We start from the raw sequence: 23,916 nt of genomic DNA on the forward strand, positions 1-23,916 counted from the left end.
CATCAGAATCCTGATTCCCAGCCACAGTCCAATGACTGAGTTTCCATTTTCAAGAATTGGAATTCCAATACGAGGAATATTAGTTATTAAGTATTGGAATTCCATTTCCCAAGTTGAGAAGTTTCAATTCCTCATATATAGGAATTCTTGTTCCTAAAACTTAAGTAGACAATTTGCATGTGCTACATTAAAAACTTTAAAGGCATAAGAGTAACCTTTTTCTACGAATACCCTTTTGCAAAACATTTCAAAGGGAAGGGTATTTGTGTCCTTTTGCTAATCTTAAGTAGAATTGTAATATATTTGATAGGTTATGCATTAATTGTTACACCAATTTTTTTTATTATTCGTATCCAACTTCAAAATAAACTTATTAACTTGTAATTTTTTAAAGTTTTGCGCTTTTATTGAATGTATGTTAGTGTGTGATTCGGTTATTCTATTAAATGATGTAGATATTTCTTCTAATAAGGTGATACCATTGTCGATTGTAGATGCCTTTTCTTAATTATTCATTAACATCTCTTTTCATCAAAGAACTTCGTTGCTTACAAGCTGTCTTCTTACATTTATCATTTTAACATTATTTCTGACAATTTCTTATCGTTATACCGCTTCATAAACGATTTCCTCTACTGCTTCCTACTCACTTTCTGTTTTCCGAGTCCTCTAAAAATTTGGATTGACTGCTTCCCGATTCCAATTCCTGTACTGCTTCCTGCTTTTGATTTCCGTTCTGGCAACTATGTTATCAACAATATCGTTCTTATAGTAGCTCACTATAATCTTTCATTTCACCAATTTCATGTACATGACCAAACTCTAATACGCTTTTGGATGTTTGCTTTAACAGGGTGTATGTGTTGGGCTCAGTGAAGTCATGGCGAGTGCTGGTAAGCACCAGTTGTTGAATTTCATGGATGAACTTATACCTACAATTCGAGCTGCACTCTGTGATAGGTATGTCTTCTTTTGTGCAGTTTTTCAGCGATAAATAAATTTCTTTAATTTATATGTCCACATTTAAAAATGCTCTCTTTTCATTCCCATTTTAAACTTAAGACATTTATTTTTGTGTAAAGTGAGCCTGAAGTTCGCGAATCTGCCGGCTTGGCATTTAATACTCTTTATAAGGTACTTATTTTAGCTTTAGTTATATTGGTTACTTCTGTACCTTATCTACTGGGATGAAGCTGGTTTTCAATGTTGATGATGCAGAGTGCTGGTATGCAAGCCATTGATGAAATTGTTCCTACTCTTCTTCAAGCTTTAGAGGATGATGAGACCTCTGATACTGCACTTGATGGTCTGAAGCAAATATTAAGGTATACTTAGACTGTTTTGATATTTGCTAAATTTTCTTGTTATTGATATCTGCTCCATGCAACTTTTCTTGCAGTGTAAGGAGCGCAGCTGTTTTGCCTCACATTCTGCCAAAACTAGTGCAACACCCTCTCTCGTAAGTTCAGTTATTATGATATTTTTTTATTGACCTTGTATAAGAGTTGTTTTCAATAACATCTTTTTGCCCTTAATACAGTGCATTTAATGCTCATGCCCTTGGCGCATTGGCAGAAGTTGCTGGGCCTGGCCTGAATTCTCACCTTGGTTCTATTCTTCCTGCCTTACTTTCTGGAATGGGTAGTGATGATGAGGTAAATGGAATGGCTTGCAGTTCTATTGGTAGTTTCACTGGGTTTTTTCACATGCAAGTAGCTAATTTTACAATACATTAGCTTATAATAATGATGTCATATATCCCTTTATCTCTCTGTGCACATATTTCTTGATCATGGGTTTTAATGGGGATAATGACAGAAATGGTGCTTTTTCCCTTGATTCAGAAGAAAAGAATAATTTTTACAAGTTATCGGTGCTAAGTGCAATTCATTTTTTATGCTATGTTTGTATTGCATCTCATTTAGTTTTCATCTTTATGTTTGTATTGCATTATCCTACCATGTGTTGACTGATTTAATGCAGCAAAGAATATTTACTTCCATTAGAAATTTGCTAGATAGCTAGAATGCATCTGTATAGTAATTTTTACAAGTTATCGGTGCTAAGTGCAATTCATTTTTTATGCTATGTTTGTATTGCATCTCATTTAGTTTTCATCTTTATGTTTGTATTGCATTATCCTACCATGTGTTGACTGATTTAATGCAGCAAAGAATATTTACTTCAATTAGAAGTTTGCTAGATAGCTAGCATGCATCTGTATAGTCATTTAACCATAATGTTCGTCATCATTACTTATGAACAAATATCTTTTCTGTTTGTACTTCGAAGCATACATTGCTATGCGCCCTATGGTTTGACTCATAGCATTGGTTTAGGATGTCCAATCGTTAGCTAAGAAGGCTGCAGAAACAGTTGTTTTGGTCATTGATGAAGAAGGGGTTGATCCATTGATCTCAGAGCTTCTCAAAGCCACTGGTGATAGCCAGGTTTGTTTGCACTTGGTTGCCTTTTATTTTATCATTTATATTTATATTTTAATTTTATTGATGCATTCTTGGCTCTTTTGCTAGGCATACATGAGGAGAGGCTCTGCCTCTTTGATTGGATATTTTTTCAAGAATAGTAGCTTGTATTTGGTTGATGAGGCCCCTGACATGATCTCCACTCTTATTATTATGCTTACGGATTCAGATTCTGCTACTGTTATGGTAACTCATGGCTTTGTCTCTTATGCTATTTTTTTTTATGATGCTGTAATATTAGTTTTTGATAGTTTATGTTAACATCAATGTCATTTGGAATAGGGTGCTTGGGAAGCCTTGGGAAGAGTTGTTGTGTCAGTACCAAAAGAAGTACTTACTTCTTACATCAAATTAGTACGTGATGCTGTGTCTACTGCTAGAGACAAAGAGCGGAGGAAACGGAAGGTATCATGATTATGAAAACCAAAGTGCCTATAAACTGCCATTAATTTTGTAAAGTGAATTTTGTCATAGTTTCACTGTGTTGGTTCTACTTCTTATAAGCATAATAAAATTCCTTAATATAGTATCTGGTATGCAGGGTGGGCCCATCTTAATTCCTGGCTTTTGTCTTCCCAAAGCGCTTCAACCATTGTTGCCAATTTTTCTTCAGGTATTGTTAGTTCTGTTCTTGACAAATCCTGTGGTGCATGTCTTGCTGCTTCAAGAGTTTACAAACTAGACCATAGATGTGGAGCAGTTTTTTATTGAAATTGAATTTGGTTTTTTCCATTGTAATGTTTCAATTGCATAAAATTATGCTAGGACAATTTAATTGTATGCTTATAAGTGCATCTCGATATGGTTTGTCGCCTATGTCACATGGGTGCGGGTGCGGGTGCGACACGGGTGCGGCACAATTTTAAAAATTTTGGACACGGGGACTCGGCTATATATATATATATATATATATATATATATATATATATATATATATATATATATATATATATATCCTGTGTGCATATATGTGGATATTGTCCTCTAAAGTTTGGCACCAGCATGAGTGTTTTTATAAACTTTGCAAATTGTACTTTTGCCCTTGCAGAAAGGGGGGTCCAGGGGCTCCCCCCGGCAGACTCATGCTATATATATATTTTTTAAAAAAATATATAAAAAGATCATTTTTTTACCCTAAAATGGACATTTTTGGACTCCGTCAATGTTGATCGAGTACAAAACAAGGACGGACTCGGCCTCGACTCGTTGACCGAGTCCAACTCGGCGTTGACCGAGTCTGGGCCGTGTCCGAAGCCGCACCCATGTCGAGGCGTGTCGACTCGGGTGCGGCGCCTCCCTAGCCGAGTCCATGTGACATACTTTGTTGCTAATGAAAGGGTTAATTTCTATCTATGGAAACAATAATTAGCTCTTAATAGATGTAAAGTATGAACTTTGCATCTTTTGTTTGGAGTTCTTATAACGCCTCACCTGAACATGTTTACTTTGTAGTGTAAAATTCGAACACTGGTGAAGCATCAGGTCCTTGTAATTTGGAGAAGGAATCTAAGGAGAACGTCTGCTGATTAATGTGCATGTGCAACAGTTTCAGGATACCATGAGTGGTTTTTTGTGTGCTACACCTACTATCAAAACCTTGTTCTATATTGTCTGTCAAGAATAGGGAGCCTTCAAGCACAAACCAAACGTCCACCAAAGAATCCAAAGTAGACAAGCACAAATCCCACTAAGGGCACACACAAAGTGGCACAAAGAATATAAAAATTAAATATTTTATGAATCCACAAGTATACAAAATGCATACCTACAATGGGTTAAATACCCCTTATTTACACGTACAAGAGGGAAAAAACTAGTTGTTAGACTGACACAATCTAATGCAGAGTTGCCAGTTGGCGAAGCGAGAGCGGGAAACGATTAAGGAAGCGAAAGCGGGAAGCGAGACACTTCCAAAATTTTAGGAACGAAAAGCGTGGGATGACTTAGAAGCGAACTAGGAATCGTCTCGGAAGTGAATAAGAAGCGACCTAGGAAGCGAAGGGAAAACGAGGGAGAAGTGAAAAAAGAGAAAAAAGAAAGAAAAATAAAAATGAAAACAAAAAAAATTAAAAAAGAAAGGGAAGTGCGCTTCCTCTAAATGGGAAGCACACTTCCCAAAAATTTTTGGCGCTTCTCGACACATTTCGTGCTTCTGAAATGCCCTTTGGGGAAGTGTGCTTCCCCATGTCCTATGGTGCTTCTGGTAGCCTTGATCTAATGGCTAGTTTTTTTAGCTGTTAGACTGTGTTTTACAGCTAGTCAACAACCTGTTGACTATAGAAAATATAGAAAAAAATACAAAGAAGTATATTATACATATATGTACATATATATATATACATATTTGAATATGTATATATACATTTTAACACTTCCTCAAACTTCAGTATAATGGTATAATGACCGAGAGTTTTTCAAGAAGGAAGTGGAGCCTAAGAGCTAAGAGAGTTTTTGTGAAGAAATTTGTCAAATGATATTCCGATGTAACGTAGGGCAGATCAATGTTATCTTGAAAATACTCTAGAACATTTATTTCAATGACCAAAACATATGGTTGTTGGCGATGTAAATGGTGCTCTTATTGTCACAACACATATTCAAAGCTTCTCATACTCTGATCCCCATGCTAGCTAGCAATCTTCTGAGTCACACCACCTCCATTGTATAGTGCCTATGACCCTGTATTCAGCTTCTGTTGATGAAAGTGAGACCTGATGCTTCTTACATCTTCATGAAATCAAATATTCGCATATAAAAGCACAAAAAGTCATGGTTGAGTGCCTATTTGTTGGTATCACCTTTCCGGTCAGCATCAGTATAAGCAATTATATCTAATGCAGATAAAGAAGAAAAAAATTGCCTACAGAAAAAGAAGTTTTAATATATTTAGTTGTTCATAAGATTGCCTTCATGTGAACAAGTGTAGGAGTGTGCTGAAATTGTCTAGTTGTGTGTACAACATGTGCCTATATCTGGTCTAGTAATTGAAAAGTAAGGGAGTACTCTGATCAGTTGTTGGTAAGGTGTTGAGTCTTCAAAAGGTTCATCATCAATTCTCTTCTTGACATTAACAACCTCGCCAATATCTACTCTCTGATCATCCACAATTTCATACCTGAAAATAATATTAGACACAAACTTAGATTGAGACAACAAATACCTTCTAAGGGAATAAGCAACATCAATCCCTAGAAAGTATCTTAAAAAATTCCAAATTAGTCATTTTAAAGTTATTTTCAAGAAGTTTTTATATTTTCAACTCTCAGTTTGCCTCCTCCGATGATCATATCGTCCACATATAGGAGTAGAATGACAATACCTGCATCAGTTTCCTTAACAAAGTTGTGTCAGTCAAGCAGGATCTAAAGCCAATATCAAACATAACTTTACTAAACCTGTCATACCATACTTTCAGTGCTTGCTTTAAGCCATAAAGTGTATATTTCTTCACCCAAATTCACATTAAGAAATACATTCTTGACATCTATTTGATATATGGATTAATTCTTAATGGAAGCAACAACTACTAAGGTTTTAACAATGTTCATCCTAGTGACGAGTGCAAAGGTTTTTTCATAATCTATTTCATACTCTTGGGAATATCTCTTAGCAACTAGTCTGGTTTTATACCTCTCTAGTGTCCCATCACTCTTGCTTTTCACCTTGTATATCCACCTACGTCGTATGAGGTATGTCATGAAGTGTCCAAGTGTTGACTTTCTCTAAGGCTTCTAACTCTACTCTCATAGATTCTTCCCATTCAAAATGATCCTTGGCTTGTTCATAGGTTGAAGGTTATACATATGAATGAATTAATAGAATACATGCCGGGGGGGCTTTGATGTTCTAGGGGACCTTCTTGATTGCTCTTCATATGTATTTTTAACATCAAAATACTTTTCAAGTGCACATGGAGGATTTGGAACACTAGGCCTATAATATTGCAAGAAAGTTTGATCACCATGGGTTGCTCTTCACTAATCATATCATCTCTTGATTCCTTGTCATTATCAAGACCAAATTCACAATCACAAACATCAACATCATGCTTTGAAATAAAATCTAACAGAAAAGAATGCTCAGTTACTTTCTTAAAGTCGTCAAAATCAAATAAATTTTCATTTTCTAAGAAAGATACATTTCGTGAAACATACAATTTTCCATTTTTGTGATCAAAACTTCTATAACGTTTTTGGTTATCCGCATAATAAAAAAAGACACAAGGAATTGTATGATAAGAAAGTTTGTCATTTTTTATTGTTAAAAACATAACATTTTCATTTAAAGACTCTTAATATGGAATAATATTTTTTTTACAGGTGATATATTTTGTCAAGATGAAGATGACATTCTATTGATGAGAAATACAATAGTTAAGGCAACTTCGGCCCAAAAAAACATTAGGTACAAGACTTGCTATAAGTAAGGTTATTGCGGTTTCTATAATGTGTTTGTGTTTTCTTTCAACCAAACCATTTTGTTGTGGTGTGTGATGCCTTGTAAGTCAAGATAATCTTTAAAATCTTTTGATAAAAATTCTCCCCATGAATCAGTATAAAAGATAAAAATGTCATTTTTAAACCTATTTTTGGCAAAGTTGTGAAACATTTGAAAATATATAAAAACTTCGAGCTTACATAATATGCATATCCACCTTTTGACATAATCAGTGTTGGACCCCAAACACTCGAATGTACCAACTCAAGTGGTCTAGTGGAAACAAAAGTCCTCTTTTGAAATGATGATTTCTTCATTTTGCCAAGAATACAATCTTTAGTAAATTTTCAACATTACAAATTTGTTTCAAATTTAGCAAATATTGAATTTTGGATACATTTGGATGACCTAATATTTTGTACTATAAATCCAAATTCAATTTTTGAACATTACAACAAAATCCATGTAGTAAAGGCCTCATTCTTTATGGCCTTCACCAGTCAGCTTTCTCGACTGGCTATCTTGTACCCAACCATATGATCAGAAGGAAACATTGTATCCGTGGTCCAAAATTTGAGAAACAGACAAAAGATTTTAATTTAGCTTAGAAATATATCTAATATTTGGAATTAAATTTTTTTTTTGAAAATTTGAAGATTGCTTTCAAAATTCTCTATGCCTTTGATCTCCAGAGATGTACCATCGGTAGTGAAGACATTTAACATGTGTGAGTTGGTATGGCATTCAGACAAAATACTAAGGTTGAGAGTCATATGAAATGGTGCACCAGAATCTAAAAGCCATGGTAACTTACCAAGATCAGAATAGGATGAGATCGTGGCTCCGGTTGAGGATGATGATCCTTTAAGAAAAGGTTGAAGTGCCTCTAATTGAGATAAGGATATTTCCAATAAATGTGTCTTGTGTGTTGCTCATGTCGTTAGTCTCTTGAGGTGGACCAACCGAAGCCACCTTTTTCTCCTCCTTTCTTTTCAATTTGAGACATAATGACTTGATGCGCCCTGGTTCATGACATTAGTGACATCATTTTTCTCTTGTCGTACTTGAAAAGATGCCAAAGAGTCCTCAATGACGAACCAAAAGTCCACTAACTTGAGTGGATAATCACAAAAGTGTTCTCTAAGGAACACACTCACAGATTTCACAAAGGGTACACACACAACAAAGCACACAATATAAAGAATATATTTTATTCAATGAACAAGTGTGTAAAAACACATGAAAATAAAAAAGGGGGAACACCCTATTTATACACAATAGGAAGAAGAGAGAGAGCTAGAAAAGAGAGAGTACAACAAATGGTTGAGAGACCTCCCAACGGCTAGAATACTAGTCATTGGGTTCAAGGATAATCAGTTTGACTTGTCCCTATATATATATATATATATATATATATATATATATGATAAATAAATATATACATATAGTATGTATATAAAAGTATATATACGTGTATATGTACATATGCATATATATTATACTATATTACACAAATATATATATATATATATATATATATACAATTTAACACTCCCCCTCAAACTTACTGTATTATGACTGAAAGTTTGCCAAAAAAGTAGTGAAACCGAGTAGAAGAGAGAGGTTTGGTAAAAAAGTTCACCAGTTGGCACTTAGATGTGACATAGGGTAGATCAATGGTTCTTTGAAGATATTTCTCTCGAACATAATGACAGTCCATCTCAATGTGCTTCATTCTTTCATGAAAAGTATTGTTGATGGCAATGTAGATGACACTCTTGTTGTCGCAACACATCTTTGAAGCTCATAGAATCTTTGTCCCCATTATTAGCCAACAATCTTCTCAACCATACCACCTCTATTGTGATAATTGCCATAGTCTGATACTTGACTTTAGTTGAGGAGAGAGAGACCATTTGTTGCTTTTTGCACTTCCACGAGATCAACAATTCACCTATGAAAACACAAAAACCCGTGGTTGAGTGCTGATTATTAGGATCACCTTCCCAATTTGCATATCTATATGCAAGTAAGCCTATTATTATACTATCGAAGTTTTGAGATATCTAATAATATGCAAAACAGCTCCCATGTGAACATATGTGGGAGCGTACTAAAATTGACTAGCTGTGTTTATAACGTGTGCTATATCAGGTCTAGTAATTGTAAGTGAAAAAAAACTTTGATAAGTTGTCTATAATGAGGCTCCCCATCATCAATTTTGCATTTTGACATTTATTACTTGATGAGTATTAACCTTCTTGTCATCTGATATACTATACCTTAGAACAATATCAGAAGCAAACTTAGATTGAAATAATAAATACCCTCTAGGAGAATAAACAACTTCTATGCTAAGAAAGTATCATAGAAAACTCAAATCAATCATTTTAAAACTAGTTTTATGAATATTTTTAATATGTTGAACTCCTTGTTTGTCTGCTCCAGTAATTATCATAACATCAACATAGAGAAACAAAATGACAATACCTGCATCATAATTCTTAACAAACAAAGTTGTGTCAGTCAGACAAGATCTAAAACCAATATTGAGCATAACATTGTTAAATCTATCATACCAAGCCTTCCCTTGAGGTAGGCGAAGAGCCTTCCCTTGAGCTATACCCATACCTGGGGGTGCCTCCATTTACACTTTTTACATACGATTGTCATTTAAAAAGACATTTTTAACATTCATTTGATATATGGGTCAATTCTTAATTGAAGCAACAACAATAAGGGTTCTGACTATGGTCACACGGGCAACAAGTACAAAAGTTTCTTCATAATCTATTCTATATTCTTGTGCATATCCTTTGGCAACTTGCCTAGCTTTGTATCTCTCAAGGGTCCCATCACTCTTTGTTTTTATCTTATATACTCACCTACAACATATGAGTTTCTTTTCCTGTGGAAGTTTCTGAATAGACCAAGTTTGAGCCTTTTCTAATTCATCTAGTTCTACCCTCATGACTTTAACCCATTAAAAGTATTCTTTGACTTAAACATAAGATGGAAGTTCTTTATATGAGTGAATTAAGGCTATGCATGTTTGATATTTAGACGAAAAAGAGTTGCATGATACAAATTTGGATGGATGCTTTGAAGCTCTAGATGATTTTCTAGTTTGCAGTTCTTCGTCACCTAAATTAGAGAATTTTTCAAGTGCACATGGAGTTTTTTGGTGTCCCCGTCTAGAGTATTGTATACAAGTTTGATCATCATGAGTTACTTTATCAAGAGATTCACCATCTCGTGATTCAATAACATTTTCAAAATCATATTCACAATCACAATCATCAATATCTTGGTTACGACTAAGATCAAATAAAAACGAGTATTCAATTACTTAGGTTGATTTTTATAAAAAAAAAACTTTTTCTAAAAAGGCTAAATTTCTAGAAATATATAAATTTTCAGTCTTAGGATCATGGCACTGATAACCCTTTTGGTTGTCGGCATAACCCAAGAAAGCACAAGGAATAGCTCTAGGAGAAAACTTGTCATTTTTGTTGGTTAATACAAAACATTTGCAACCAAAGATTTGTAGTATAGCGTAGTCAGGAGAGAGTTTAAAAGTTTTTCAATAGGTGAAATATTTTGTAAAGAAGATGATGACATTCTATTTATAAGATGAACAACGGTTAGGACAAGTTATACCAAAAAAATCTTAGGCACATGACTAGCAATAAGTAAAGTTCTTGATGTTTTAATGATGTACCTATGTTTTGTTTCTGCCAAACCATTTTATTATGGTGTGTGGAGACAAGATCTTTATTGTGTGTTGCTGTGAAGGTTAAGATAAATTTTAAAATCATTTGATACAAATTCTCTCCCTGAATCAGTACGAAGTATAAAGATTTCATTTTTAAGCCTATTTTTAACTAACTTATGAAAATTTTGAAAGTGGTCAGATTTATGCTTAAGGAAGTATATCCAAGTATGTCTAGTAAAGTCATCCTCAAATATGACATAATATGCATATCCATCTTTAGATAATATGGGTGTTGGACCCCAAACATCTGAATGAACTGACTCAAGTGGTATAAATGAAACAAATATTATATCATTGAATAGTAATCTCTTCATTTTTTCACAATCACGGTCTTCACAAGAGAAATCATTAAGATATGAAAATTTTTTAAATTTGAAAAATATTAAATTTTTGATACATTTGATGTCCTAATATTTTTATGCCATATATTCAAATCTAATTTTTGGATATTACAACAAAAACCATCTTTGGGTATCTTCAAAAAATTCATATTGTAGAGTCTTTCTTCTCTATGGCCTTACTCGATCAGCTTCCTTAGCTGGCGATACTGTACCAAACATTTATTTGAAGAGAAGAAAACACTACAACCATAATCAGATATTTGAGAGACCTAAAAGGTTTAGGTTTAATTTAGGAATGTGCTAGATCTTTGGAATAAAAAATATTTTTGATTTAGAAAAGTTCTTTTCAAAATTCCTTATTCCTTCAATTTGAAGAGATGTACCATCTGCCGTAAAAACATTTGACACTTGAGTTATGATATCCGGATAAGATATCATGGTTTGAGATCATGTGAAACGATGCATCAAAATCGAGAAGCCAACAAAATTTACCAGGGTTCAAAACAAACGAAACGATGACTATAGTTGAAGAAGACGCTCATTTGAGAAGAGGTTGAAGAGCTTCCACTAGTTGATCTAGAGACATGCTTCTAATAGATGATTCTTGAGATATGAGAATACCACTTGACTCTTGTGAAGAAGCAACCTTTTTGTCATATGTCCTTTTTAGCTTAGGATATTGGGGTTTGATGTCTCCTAGTTCATGACAATAATGACAAATAGTTTTCCTTCTATTATAGTCATTTCCTTGTCTTCTATAATAAGGTGGTTTATATCTACTAACCTATGTCACACGGACTCGGCTCCAAGGTCGCCGCACCCGCGTCGACACGCACCGACACGGGTGCGGCTCGGACTCGGTCAACCCGACCCTGGGTGTGGTCAACGCACCCAGGGTCATTTTGGTCCATTTTTTGGAATTTTTTTTTTTTTAATTTTTTTTTTTAAATTTTCTGGGCTACAGCTGTAAGGAAAAAAACCCATCACAACTAAAAAACCTGTACACTTTCAAGTTTTAAGTACAGAATGGGCACAACTCAAGTTTTTGTGGTTTTTTCCTGTATGAAGAAAGTGAATTATTACAGTGTATGAAGAAAGTGCCCAAAAGTGAATTATTCCTGTATGGAGAAAGTGTACAGAATGCCTTCACAACTCATCACCTGTCCCCTAATGGGCACAACTTTGACCGAGTCTTATATATATATATATATATATATATATATATATATATATAGCCGAGTCCCCGTGTCCAAAATTTTTGAAATTGCGCCGCACCCGTGTCGCACCCGCACCCATGTGACATAGCTACTAACATAATTTCTTGGTCTAGATACGGCCAAGATCGAGTTATCTTCATTTTTTGCTACACGCTTTCTCAACCTATTTTCTTTCATACTCAACTCCTCTATAGTGTCTTCAATAGAAAAAACTTTTTTTTTATGAAGAATAGATTCAGTTGCTTCAAATTTTGGTGTCAATTTGTTGATAAAAATGTTTTTCATCCGTTTGCTTTTGGCGGAGTTCAATATCTTCAGGACAATGTCATTTTCACTCTAAAAGAACCAATTCTTTCAAAAGTTCTTTCAAGTCATTATTATATTCTCTAATACTTTTTTCACCTTGGGTCATGGTCCGAACTCTATCTTGCACATTACACACAATGTGTAATATCCTTAAGATAATACATTCTCTTGAGATACTTCCAAGCCTTGTTTGTTTATTCAAATTTAGCATGTTTTAACATCCACACTACTAATAAGCCAATACATGATCTTGGCATGTCCCATCCTCCATTCTTTCCATTTCTTCTCATAGTTGGTAATGACTTTGGTTTTTTCATTTTTCATTAGTAGAACTTCTTTCTTTCTACCTTGGTGAGAAATAGCTTGGGTTCTTGATCGGATCCATCTACTAGTCCCTACAACCCCTTTCCCCAAGTAAGGTGCTTCATAATAGAAACCCAAGTTACTTAGTTAAAATCATTGAGTTTCACAGGTTTAATGGTGACATTTTCATTATCCATTTTACAAGGAATGGGTAGAGAGAGAGAGAGAGAGACGGATTCATCATTATTCTTGGAAATGTGCCTTTTTAATCTATTCTCCTCCATATTTAGCTCTTCAATAGTATCAACAATAGATGAAAATTTTCTTCTATTAAGAAGAGCCGATTTGGTGGTCTCAAATTCAGGCTACAAACCATTAATGAATTGGTAGAAGTGCTGCACATCAATTTGTTTATGTCGGAGCTCGATGTCTAAAGGGCAATGCCACTTGTGTTCAAGAAGGGGCCAATTCCTTCCGAAGTTCAGATAGAGCATTATAATATTCTCTAATGCTCATACTCTGTTGTGTCATTGTTCTAATTTTATCTTGAAAGTTGTACATGTGAAATATCCTTGATAGAATACATATTTTTGAGGCATTCCCATACATCATTGGCATGCTCAAATTTAGCTAGACTAGAGCACTTCTTTCTACGTTATTAATGAGCAAGACATGATCTTCACGTGACCCATTCTCCATTCCTTTCATTTTTTCTCATAGTCGGTTATGTCTTTGTTCCTCTCATCATCTTGTTGGGCAACGTCCTTCTCATTCTCTACTTTAGTAACAAGTAGGTTAGGTTCTGGATCGGACCCATCCACTAATCCCCATAAACCCTTGCCCATATGTGTGTGAAGAATCCTTGCGAACAATCAAGTTTTCGAATAACTTGATACTTCAAATACGCATGACACAAAATAAATGCACAGTGTTTATAAGCTTAAGGAGACAACTCCTTACAGTAATACCTTTATTCAATGGGCTCACATAGGCCTTATTTATAAGCACACTTAAAGAGTCGTTGGGCTATTCCCAACGGCTCTTATTGGAGACGTTGGGAATCAGCCCAACGTCTATATGTTTAAACTGTGTACAACAGTCAGCCTTGTACACTGTACACAGTCAGCCACTTACTGTGTACAGAAATATTACATAAAAGAACAAAAAAAAGAAATGAAAAAATTACAAAAATAAGAAAAAATAAAAAGGAGGAATTACAATCATATTAAAAAACATGAATATGTGTAAAATGTAGAAATAACTAAAATACCCCTACAACTAATACAAGAAATAAATATATAGTTTATATATATAAGTAGATGAATACTGTACATATATATGAAACATATATATGTATATGTATCTTCTTTTATATATATAAAATATATATAAAAAATACATTGTCTTATGAATTACAATTTAACAATGTGGTGCTTTATAATTGAAGACCACATTACATAATCTACATCATTTAGCTTAATGGGGACAATGGTAACTCTTTTTGTCCTCCAAGTCTACAAAAGAGGAGATAGAGAGAAAAACATGTCCTCTTGAGTCACCGCAAGCACCACGAACACATGAACACTTTTGAAAGCTTTCTCACGAACACAAACACGTGATGGCTAATCTCCAAAAGTCCAAAAGCACTATAGCTCTGATACCATGTAAAGAATAGAGAGCCTTCATGGACGAATCAAACGTCCACCAAAGACTCTAAAGTGGACAAGCAAAAATGCCACTAAGGGCACACACAAAGTAGGCATAAAGAATATAAAAAATTAATATTTTATTGATCCACAAGTATGCAAAATGTATACCTACAATGGGGCAAACACCTCTTATTTATACACACGAGGGAGAAAAACTAGTTAGACTGGTTCCAACAGCTAGTCAACAGCCTGTTGACTATAAAAAATACAGAAAAAGAAAAAGGAAAAATAAAACACAAAAAAGGATATTATACAGATATGTAAATACATATATATTTATATATATATACATATTTGAATATGTATACATATAGATAAATACATACATATATATAGTATATATACATTTCAACACTATCATCTATCTTTATTTCACAAAACTGATGAATTTGCTTAGCATATGATCCCTTGTGCTGGCAGGGTCTTATCAGTGGTTCAGCTGAATTGAGAGAGCAAGCTGCCGAAGGATTAGGTGAATTGGTTGATGTTACTGGTGAACAACCATTAAAGGAATTTGTTGTTCCAATTACCGGGTATGTGCTGTCGGAAGCCGTTCTTCTATTTATTTTTGTCTGTAACTGGTCATTTCTTGAGTATGAAGTTTTGGTTTTGGTTTCTTTCCTGGCTTCTAAAAAGATAGTATCATAAAGTGATAAATGCTGTAGTGCATTGTGCTTCATTGAACAACCACAAAAACTTGAATTTTACGTCAATTTACATGTAAAATGCAACTTTTACCATGTATTTGTGATTACCTAGTTGTGGAAGGTACACGTGGGTTAGTTTTGACAAGCATGCTTTAGTCTTGTTTTATAGCACAGTAACAAATATTGGCTATTTTTTTAAAATATCATGATATTGTCACAATATTTTCAGAACCTTATATAATTGCAAGAAATCACAATATTTTCAACTTTCATCATGTCATGATATTATCTCTTATTAATGAGATATTAGCACTTTTATATATTTTTACATTTTAAATGTTTTTCATTATATTTTTATGTGTTCTTATATATTTTTAAATTTTATACGTATTGGTATTTTTCTGAGGAAAACAAAAATTTTAAAATATCTCTGTATTTTCCCAAGAGCAAGAGTGACCATGTAGCCACTTCTGCGTTTGTTGGGTTTGTTAGGCCTTCTCTCATTTTTCTTTTCACATGCTGCTTTTCTTTTGTAAAATGCAGTGGTGTTTTCATGTCACAGTCAGGGTAATAGATTATTTAATATGTTCCAGTTTTCACATATGAGCATGTATGTGTGCGCGTGTGAAAATATAAGAATTTTGTTCCTGCTGATTGGATAAATTTTGTAATATATTTTTCAAACTGTTGAAGAGTACAATTAAAAGACTAGCAGGCATTGGTGACTAATATGAGGAGAATCTGTGTGTGTGTGTGGAGAGAGAGAGAGAGAGAGAGAGAGAGAGTTCACCTCTTTTTTTTATTCTATATGAATGTGCTGCTAGTTTTATTTATTTTCTAGGAAATATAATGTATCTATAAAATTCATGGTTTATGTTGTTTTGTTTGTGATTACCAAGCTCGACCTATTAAACTGTAAGTCTCTTGAGAGTGCAACCTAACTTCAAGTTAGTTTGCAAGCAGCTATTCTAACCAACACTATTTTCCTCTTTTTATTTATAACATTTTCTTCATAAAAGCACAAAATGGGAATTCTGAGTTGGCATGTGTCCTTTTGATCTTTGATGAAGGAGTGTTGAATTACAAAGTGGATTGTGATTCTTTGTTTCTCTTTCGTCAAGATCATCTATGGATTACCTTTTCCCATGTGTATCAGGCAGTCAGTTTGTTTATCTATTTCCTCTCCAGATAAGGGGAACCTTTTTTTGAAATTTTTATTCAGATAATCATTTTTTTGTTAATACATTTATGAATCTTCTTTATTAAGATAATGAACATAAATTAGCAAATAGAAGTTCCATGCTTACCAAATGAAGAGCATGCATATACAAGGTTTGAAAAGCATGAGGCAGAGGTGAGAGATTGTTATACGAGGCAAGGTGGATGCCAGGGGAGGAATTATGTTCAACTGCTTTGGTGGATACCAGAAGAGGAATTGATTCTCTGCTTGCTTTTATTTACTCTATAATTTGTTTATCTTATGTTCTAAACTAGGGGACATTCACACTTATAAGCTTTGCTGGTCACCGAGCATATGAATATTCTTATGGCCAGTATAATTGATATTCATTCTTTTGTTTATATTCCATTTCCAAATTCCTATCCTTCATCAAGGAGGTGTTTCCTTTTCTAAAACTATTACTCATGAATTGTACTTTTGAATATTTTGTACTGTTTGTTTTCAAGGATATTGGCGATATTTTGAAAATATCACAATGTTGTCACGATATGATGGAAAAATGATATTAAAGGTAAAATATCACAATATTTTCAGAATATCGGAAATTTATATATATCGTGATATTATCGCGATATTATCACGATATTATCAATTAGTTTTACTTTTTTATTTATTTTTTACATTTTAAATATACTTTTCTTCTTTCTTTTACATATTTTACTTATTTCTTTTATTATTTATGTACTTTTTTGTGTAAACATGAAATTTTCTTACTTATTTTTGTTATTTTTTTATTTTTTAAGTCCCAAGATTTTGCCGAGATTTATCACCATACTGATAATATCACGAGAAATAGCCTCACCGAGATATAGACACTGATATTTGTTACTATGTTTCTGCTTATCCTTATAGTTGTTCATTATATTGTGAGTTACCCTTTCTCTGTTGCATCATGATATTTTTGAAAATATTGTGGAAAAAAGTTGCATCCATATAATAAAAAAAAGTGGTTAAATTGTGATATACAGAAAATATCAAACATGATATTTTTATTTTATGAGAAATTACTTGGGAAAAAACTTTAGTTTGATTTTTTAATGTGCCTTTTGGAGTTATGATATTTTCATATGTTTATTTAATTCATTACGTTTATTTGTTCATTGACAGATACATGCTAATCCACATAATACATATGGTTTAGTTGCTAACCTTAATTTTCAATGACTTGGCTAATTGATTTATGTTATTTTAATTGCAGTCCCCTCATTCGGATCATAGGCGATAGATTTCCTTGGCAGGTTAAAAGTGCCATTCTGTCCACTTTGTGCATCATAATAAGCAAAGGAGGTGTTGCATTGAAGCCATTTCTTCCACAGCTTCAAACTACATTTATCAAATGCCTTCAAGACAATGCCAGGCACACTTTCACATATTTCTGTGTGTTTGTAATTGGCTCATCTCATGGCTGTCTTTTCGAGTAATTTTATCTTACCATATTTGTTGATCCAGGACTGTCCGTTCAAGTTCTGCCTCAGCACTGGGAAAACTTAGTGCTCTCAGTACACGTGTAGACCCTTTAGTCAGTGACTTACTGTCCACGTTGCAGGTGACCTTTGTTCTTCTCCATTCTTTCTGATCAAAACTGTGAAAAAGTTTGTTTAAAATTGTATAATTGTGTTCAGGCATCAGTTGGTGGAGTACGGGAGGCTGTGTTGGTTGCTCTGAAGGGTGTTATAAAACATGCTGGAAAGATTGTAAGCAGTCTCGTTCGCTCTCGTGCATTAACTCTTCTCAAGGATTTAATACAGGTTGAAGAAGAATATATTAGAAGTTCAGCTGGAAGTGTGTTGGGTATGCTGTCTCAGGTATTCCACAAAAATATTATTGAATGCATGTTTTCTCGGCTTAAATTTTAAATTCAGCTTCTAATATTATTGGCAAATACATGACTACTCCCATGACAGACCATCTCTCTCTCTCTCTCTCATTTATATGCAGTCTCGTAAGCATCATAACCATGTTAATGACCATCTCCTTATGGGGGGAGTTACTACTATGGTTCTTTGTGGTGCAGTCCCACAAACATTATATCCATGTTAATGACCATCTGCTTTTGAGAGAGTTCCTACGGTGGTTCTTTATGGCTATGCATCTAAAGCCTCTGTGGGTTCAACACTATTCTTCATCTATACCTTTTGTGTGGTTGAAGTAAATCAGAATACCTTCAAAATTAAAACAATTCGTGCTTTGTATAATTTCTTTTTTTTTCCCATTTTACTTTATGTGCTAGTGTATTTTTTTCCATCTGCTGGTGATAGTTTTGGTCAAATAGCTTTCATATGCCAGAATTTCCCTGCTAACTCATTTCTTTTTCAGCCTTGTCACTTTGTAAAAAGTTGCAGATAATAGATTTCTAGGGCCATCACTGTCTGATGCTGGTACTGCAATTTGTAATAGATTCCTTCACAGGTGGTCATTTCTAGTCCATGACAATGTGAAAGATTATACGTTTGTTTTCAAGGGTGTGATCTTTGTACCCTGGTCTGCAACAGCAAAATAGTAGTTCCTCGTACACCAGTTGCTATTTGTTGGAGATCAACGGGCAAAATCTTATTTAGGGAAAATTTTGTTCTTTTTCCTCTTGTTTTCATTGAAAATTAGGTTTTTAAATTGCTTGTAATGTATGCTTAGTGATGGGAGCTAGGGTTTTAGAGTGGATTTTTCATTGAGTTAGTTCCCATTCTAATTTGTTTTATGGGGAACATAATTGCACCCCTGTGCTAGTATATTTTGTTAGTTGCCAACAACTGATCTCTAATCAATGATTCATTAAGTATTTCTTTTTCTCTCCACCCATTTCTTTTAATCCAATTTTATTTATTTATTTACTTATTTAATAGTCCTTTTCTTTGATGGCTTGGGAGGAAGAAAAAGGTAAGTACTAAGAAAAATCTTAAATCCATTGAATCCTTGATTGTAAATTTTGAAGTGTGAAGGTTGAAATACTGCCTGGCTAAATAGATCAGCTACGTAGAATTATCAATCTTGGTATATCCAGTTATTATCCCAGGGGTTCAACTATCTATATCTGCCTTTGCTTTATAGCTCTTCAACCTGTATTTGATTAAAAATGACTGCTGAAAATACTTTTTTGTTACATGGCCATACATCTGTCTTCATACTTGAACTTTTGTTGTCCCATGTAGCATTTCTTGTTTCTTTCGCCCCTTTTTTTTTTTGCCAAACCATCTAAACTTTTATTATGTGCAAAATGTAGTACATGACAGACAGTGAATTGCTGGACTTGGCACAGACGTTGACAACTATGGCTTTGTCTCATAGTTGGTTCGTTAGGCATGGCTCCATCTTGGCATTCTCTTCCATAGTCTTGCATAACCCATCTATGTTATGCTCATGTACTGCCTTCCCCTCAGTTGTCAATCGTCTCAAGGATGCTTTGGAAGATGACAAGGTATTTCAAATCTGGCATTGTGAAATTTCCTGCCTTGGATCTGGCTGATTTTTTTTTTCTTTTTTGTTTGTCAAATTAGTTCCCAATACGTGAGACTGCAAATAGAGCATTAGGGAGGCTTCTAGTTTATCAAGTCCAAAGTGAAATGTCATATGCCCACGGGCCATCAGAACTTATTCCTTGTCTGGTGTCCACTTTGCGTGATGACTCCAGTGAAGTCAGAAGAAGAGCATTGTCCGGTCTGAAAGCAATCGCGAAGGTTTGCTAATACAACCAGTTAAAAAGATTTCTAGTTATTGATCCCTAAAGTAATTTGCTAGTTGTTTTATTATTAGGCAAATCCTTCTGCCATCAATCCGTTCCTTCCAATTTTGGGACCAGCTCTTGCTGAGTGTTTGAAGGATGGGAATACTCCCGTTCGACTTGCTGCTGAGCGATGTGTTCTGCACGTGTTTCAGTTGACTAAAGGTAGTTTTATTGTGCTTTATATCTCTATCATGTTAACATTCATTTGTTGCACTTTTTTTCCTACTTCACCTAATGTGTGGCGGAATGTTCAATAGGTACGGAGAATGTTCAAGCCTCTCAAAAGTACATTACAGGCCTGGATGCTAGGCAGATTGCAAAGCTACCAGAGCATAGGTAATTTGCCTGTAGATCATGTTTATGTAAAATGGAATTGAGTGTTTGCATTGTTGTTTGTTGCTTTCAACTAATGTTCTCTTGATTTGCTTAGATTAAATTCATTTGCTTCCTTTTCCTTTCTTCAGTGACATTTGAATGTCAACTGTTGTTAAAGTGGTTTACTGCCAAATAGTGCTTTATTGATGTTTGCTTGGGCCCCCAAAAATATGCAGTGATGACAGTGAGGATGGTGAAGATGAACCGCTGAAATAACTTCCTTGATTCACCATCATATTCCATTGTGTCATAATTTTCCTTGGAGCTACTCTGGCTGGCTGCGGCTCACACTTGTAGAGAGGGAAGTTGAGTTCTATATACCCAAAGAATTATGGGGTCATCTGCAGAAATTGGAGCTACTCTGGCTGGCTGCGGCTCACACTTGTAGAGAGGGAAGTTGAGTTCTATATACCCAAAGAATTATGGGGTCATCTGCAGAAATTGAAGACTTCATTGTTGATCCAGCAGTTTGGAGTCTAATTTTTTTCCCCAAATAGCGGGTTGTTCTTGTCTGTGTACAATATGTGAAAAAATGAAATCCAACGCAAGTTGCTGAAATTTTGTGGGCTGAAGCCCAGTTTTATCAATTTGAGCTATTCCATAATTATGAATAAATGAAAATTTGAGTTTGTGTTTTCATGGGCATCCCTTCTAGTTGTTGTTGATGTGATGGTAGCATGAAGGTGGATTATTTGTTAACCCTTCAAATTAGGTGTTACCTAGCCCTACATCTTAAAAGCTTGTTTTCTATGCATAACCTAGTTAACCATGTTTAGTCCTTATCATTGATGTCATTGATCAAACCAATTATTCTAAATAAGTTGGTATCGCATGGTTTTCAAGGCAATGCTGGAATGTGAATGTCTGATGGAGAGGGAATGTTAGGGTCTCAGATCCAAACCGTCTCCCCAGATTATAACAAGGGAAGATTAGAATCATTCATGATCCCTTGCCAAACTCATGCAGCTTCATTGCAGAACAATCTATTTGTTCTAATGTTCTTTTGGTAGTCCGTAGTGCATAAATGATTGCTTCCTTCTGATTCATATAATTAAAATTCAGTCAGCACTCTTTCATTAAACTAGTGATATAACGTGTCACCAATTTGACTACCATCTAAAGATAATTTTACTCAATATTCTGAATGCTTTCATTGCCAGTGTAATGTTGGGAGTTTGCACTTTTCTCATAGGGAATCCGGCCCACCTCCAACTAACCACGAGGACCCCACTAGGGACACTATGGCTAGGGCTGTCAATGGGTTGGGTTTGTATCGGGCACTCGACCCAGCCTGAACCTGAATTCCAGCAAAATGCAGACCCAAATAATATTTTGGTCGACCGGAGAAATATGTGTCGAGGTTTTGTCATGATTTTTTATGGGTACCTGACACGACCTGAGTATTTTATGTTTTAATAAAAATATTTTCTGAAATTATGAAGGTCTGGGTTTGGGATTCCATTTTCGTCCCATCATTAATTATACGGGCCGGTCTGGTCGACCCTGACCCAACTCGTTGACAGCCCTAACTATGGCCACCCTGGCCCTGCATTTCAGGGCCAACAATCTCTTCACTAGGTGACGTCAACAAATAGAACTACTCTCAAAAACCTGCAAATGAATAAGATGGGGCATCATATAATCTTGCATTTGAGTACATCAGATTACAGGTAAGCGCAACAAGTTTACCAACATAAGAAGCTAGTGGACTACCTCGAAGCAGATAAAAGCATGGTATGAGAAGTTTCAAGGATTCACTCATATTCCAAAAGCATCACTCTATTCTGGTGCATATCTCTGTGTTTAAAATGTGAACTCCATTCAGCAAATGGACTTCCTGTGTTGGCTCACCTAGACACGGTGCATCAGTGATCAGACCATTCACAATGGCTGAGCTAGCACTTGCTGTTTTGCTTCCCACATGAAACTATAAAAGTAATTAGTTATTTTGTAAATGTGATCGATATAGCACCAGTCACTAGCACTATATCAATGGTTACTCAACTTTAGGGGATGTCTGCTGTCAAGCACTCGAATAACGAATTGAAGGCGGAAACACACATACAGTGTCCAAGTAGTGACGCTAATTGGTCAGTTGTCCTTCCTGAGTCTGAGCCAGATCCAATCTATATTGTCAGATCCGGTTAACTTATATTGAATCTGGCTCAGATTCAGATCAAATATAGTTGAGTCTAGTCAGATGCATGATGGGATCAGATAAACAAATATGATTGTATCTGAATCAATATCAGGGCTAGGCCCATGATATTCAACTTACGAGAATTAATCATTCTCATTGGATCCAGTGTCAAGGATCTTTTGTTGAATCTGGCTCAGATTCAGATCAAATATGGTTGAGTCTAGTCAGATCCATGATGGAATTAGATAAACAAATATGATTGTATCTGAATCAATATCAGGGCTAGACCCATCCTATTTAACTTATGAGAATTAATCATTCCCAGTGGATCCAGTGTCAAGGAACTTGGAGCACAGTTAGACCTGGAACTCTTGCAAGATTCAGGTCATCCTGATCTGAATCCACTCTTTAAAAATTGGATTTGTTTTCAGGTCAATGATGACCCAAACCATATCCAGCCCGTTCCATCCTGAGCCTGGTGATCCTGTACCCTTGAGCCAACCTCATCAGTTGGTTACTCTAGTGCAGATGGGTCAGCAGCCAATGAGGGTGGTGCCACCAATATCGGTTTCCGCATTGCCAGATTGGACTAAGAAAGGCATCTACACAGCTGGGTCAAATCGAGTAGGTCAAACAGGTCATACAATGGACTCAAGGCTCAATGATATAATCACATCTTTATCCAGGTTGAACCTAAGGGCTTTCTTGGTTATTTGCCATTCATCCAGTTTGAGCCCATGGACTCCATACCATTACGTCCCAAACTCACTATTAATTCCATATAAGATAAAGCCCAGAATACCATTGGTCAGCATGGGTGAAGTGGTTAAGGCACACGAAGATGAGTGCTTAAGCTGGAGGACCAACCTGCATCTACCATTCCTCACCACACATCTCACTTAGGAACTGCAAGAGTGGGGCTCACAAACATTTCCATCAAGTGAGATGTTCGCGCTAGGGATTTAATATAACCGACAATCAGTTATATACAATATGACCTGATCTCCTCTGATGATGCGGCCCTTTGTGGCTTTAGCATAGGGATTGGCATGCATATGACCAAATGAGGTGCTGGTAGGTGCATCATGGCATGTGAACAACTTTTGAGTATCATCCTGGACTTAAATGTTCCAATAAGTAAATTCAACATGTCTCTATCAGCTGGGACAGCGGATCCCGTGATCGGAGGAAGCTCGACCACCTGACCCACCTCACATCAATC

At 35.2% G+C, this 23,916-nt stretch overlaps 1 protein-coding gene across 3 annotated transcripts in view; it reads left to right on the forward strand.

Moving 5' to 3' along the window:
* LOC149819311 (protein ILITYHIA-like) overlaps nucleotides 1–21,164 on the forward strand; it is a 139,057-nt gene extending 117,893 nt beyond the window's left edge. For all 3 annotated transcript variants that reach the window (XM_089985129.1, XM_089985130.1, XM_089985131.1), the window contains 18 exons: nucleotides 854–960; nucleotides 1,083–1,134; nucleotides 1,219–1,325; nucleotides 1,400–1,459; nucleotides 1,541–1,655; nucleotides 2,340–2,450; nucleotides 2,535–2,672; nucleotides 2,769–2,891; nucleotides 3,028–3,099; nucleotides 14,995–15,107; nucleotides 17,660–17,818; nucleotides 17,911–18,007; nucleotides 18,084–18,266; nucleotides 19,679–19,873; nucleotides 19,953–20,132; nucleotides 20,209–20,341; nucleotides 20,437–20,515; nucleotides 20,731–21,164. In XM_089985129.1, the coding sequence (XP_089841255.1) occupies nucleotides 854–960; nucleotides 1,083–1,134; nucleotides 1,219–1,325; nucleotides 1,400–1,459; nucleotides 1,541–1,655; nucleotides 2,340–2,450; nucleotides 2,535–2,672; nucleotides 2,769–2,891; nucleotides 3,028–3,099; nucleotides 14,995–15,107; nucleotides 17,660–17,818; nucleotides 17,911–18,007; nucleotides 18,084–18,266; nucleotides 19,679–19,873; nucleotides 19,953–20,132; nucleotides 20,209–20,341; nucleotides 20,437–20,515; nucleotides 20,731–20,770 (2,064 nt within the window). In that variant the 3' untranslated portion in view covers nucleotides 20,771–21,164. The remainder of the gene's footprint in view (nucleotides 1–853; nucleotides 961–1,082; nucleotides 1,135–1,218; nucleotides 1,326–1,399; nucleotides 1,460–1,540; nucleotides 1,656–2,339; nucleotides 2,451–2,534; nucleotides 2,673–2,768; nucleotides 2,892–3,027; nucleotides 3,100–14,994; nucleotides 15,108–17,659; nucleotides 17,819–17,910; nucleotides 18,008–18,083; nucleotides 18,267–19,678; nucleotides 19,874–19,952; nucleotides 20,133–20,208; nucleotides 20,342–20,436; nucleotides 20,516–20,730) is intronic.
* The last annotated feature ends 2,752 nt before the right edge of the window (nucleotides 21,165–23,916 follow it).

Source organism: Nuphar pumila, chromosome 13, assembly GCF_984573655.1.
Source record: "Nuphar pumila chromosome 13, dmNupPumi1.hap1.1, whole genome shotgun sequence".
Taxonomy (NCBI): Eukaryota; Viridiplantae; Streptophyta; class Magnoliopsida; order Nymphaeales; family Nymphaeaceae; genus Nuphar; species Nuphar pumila.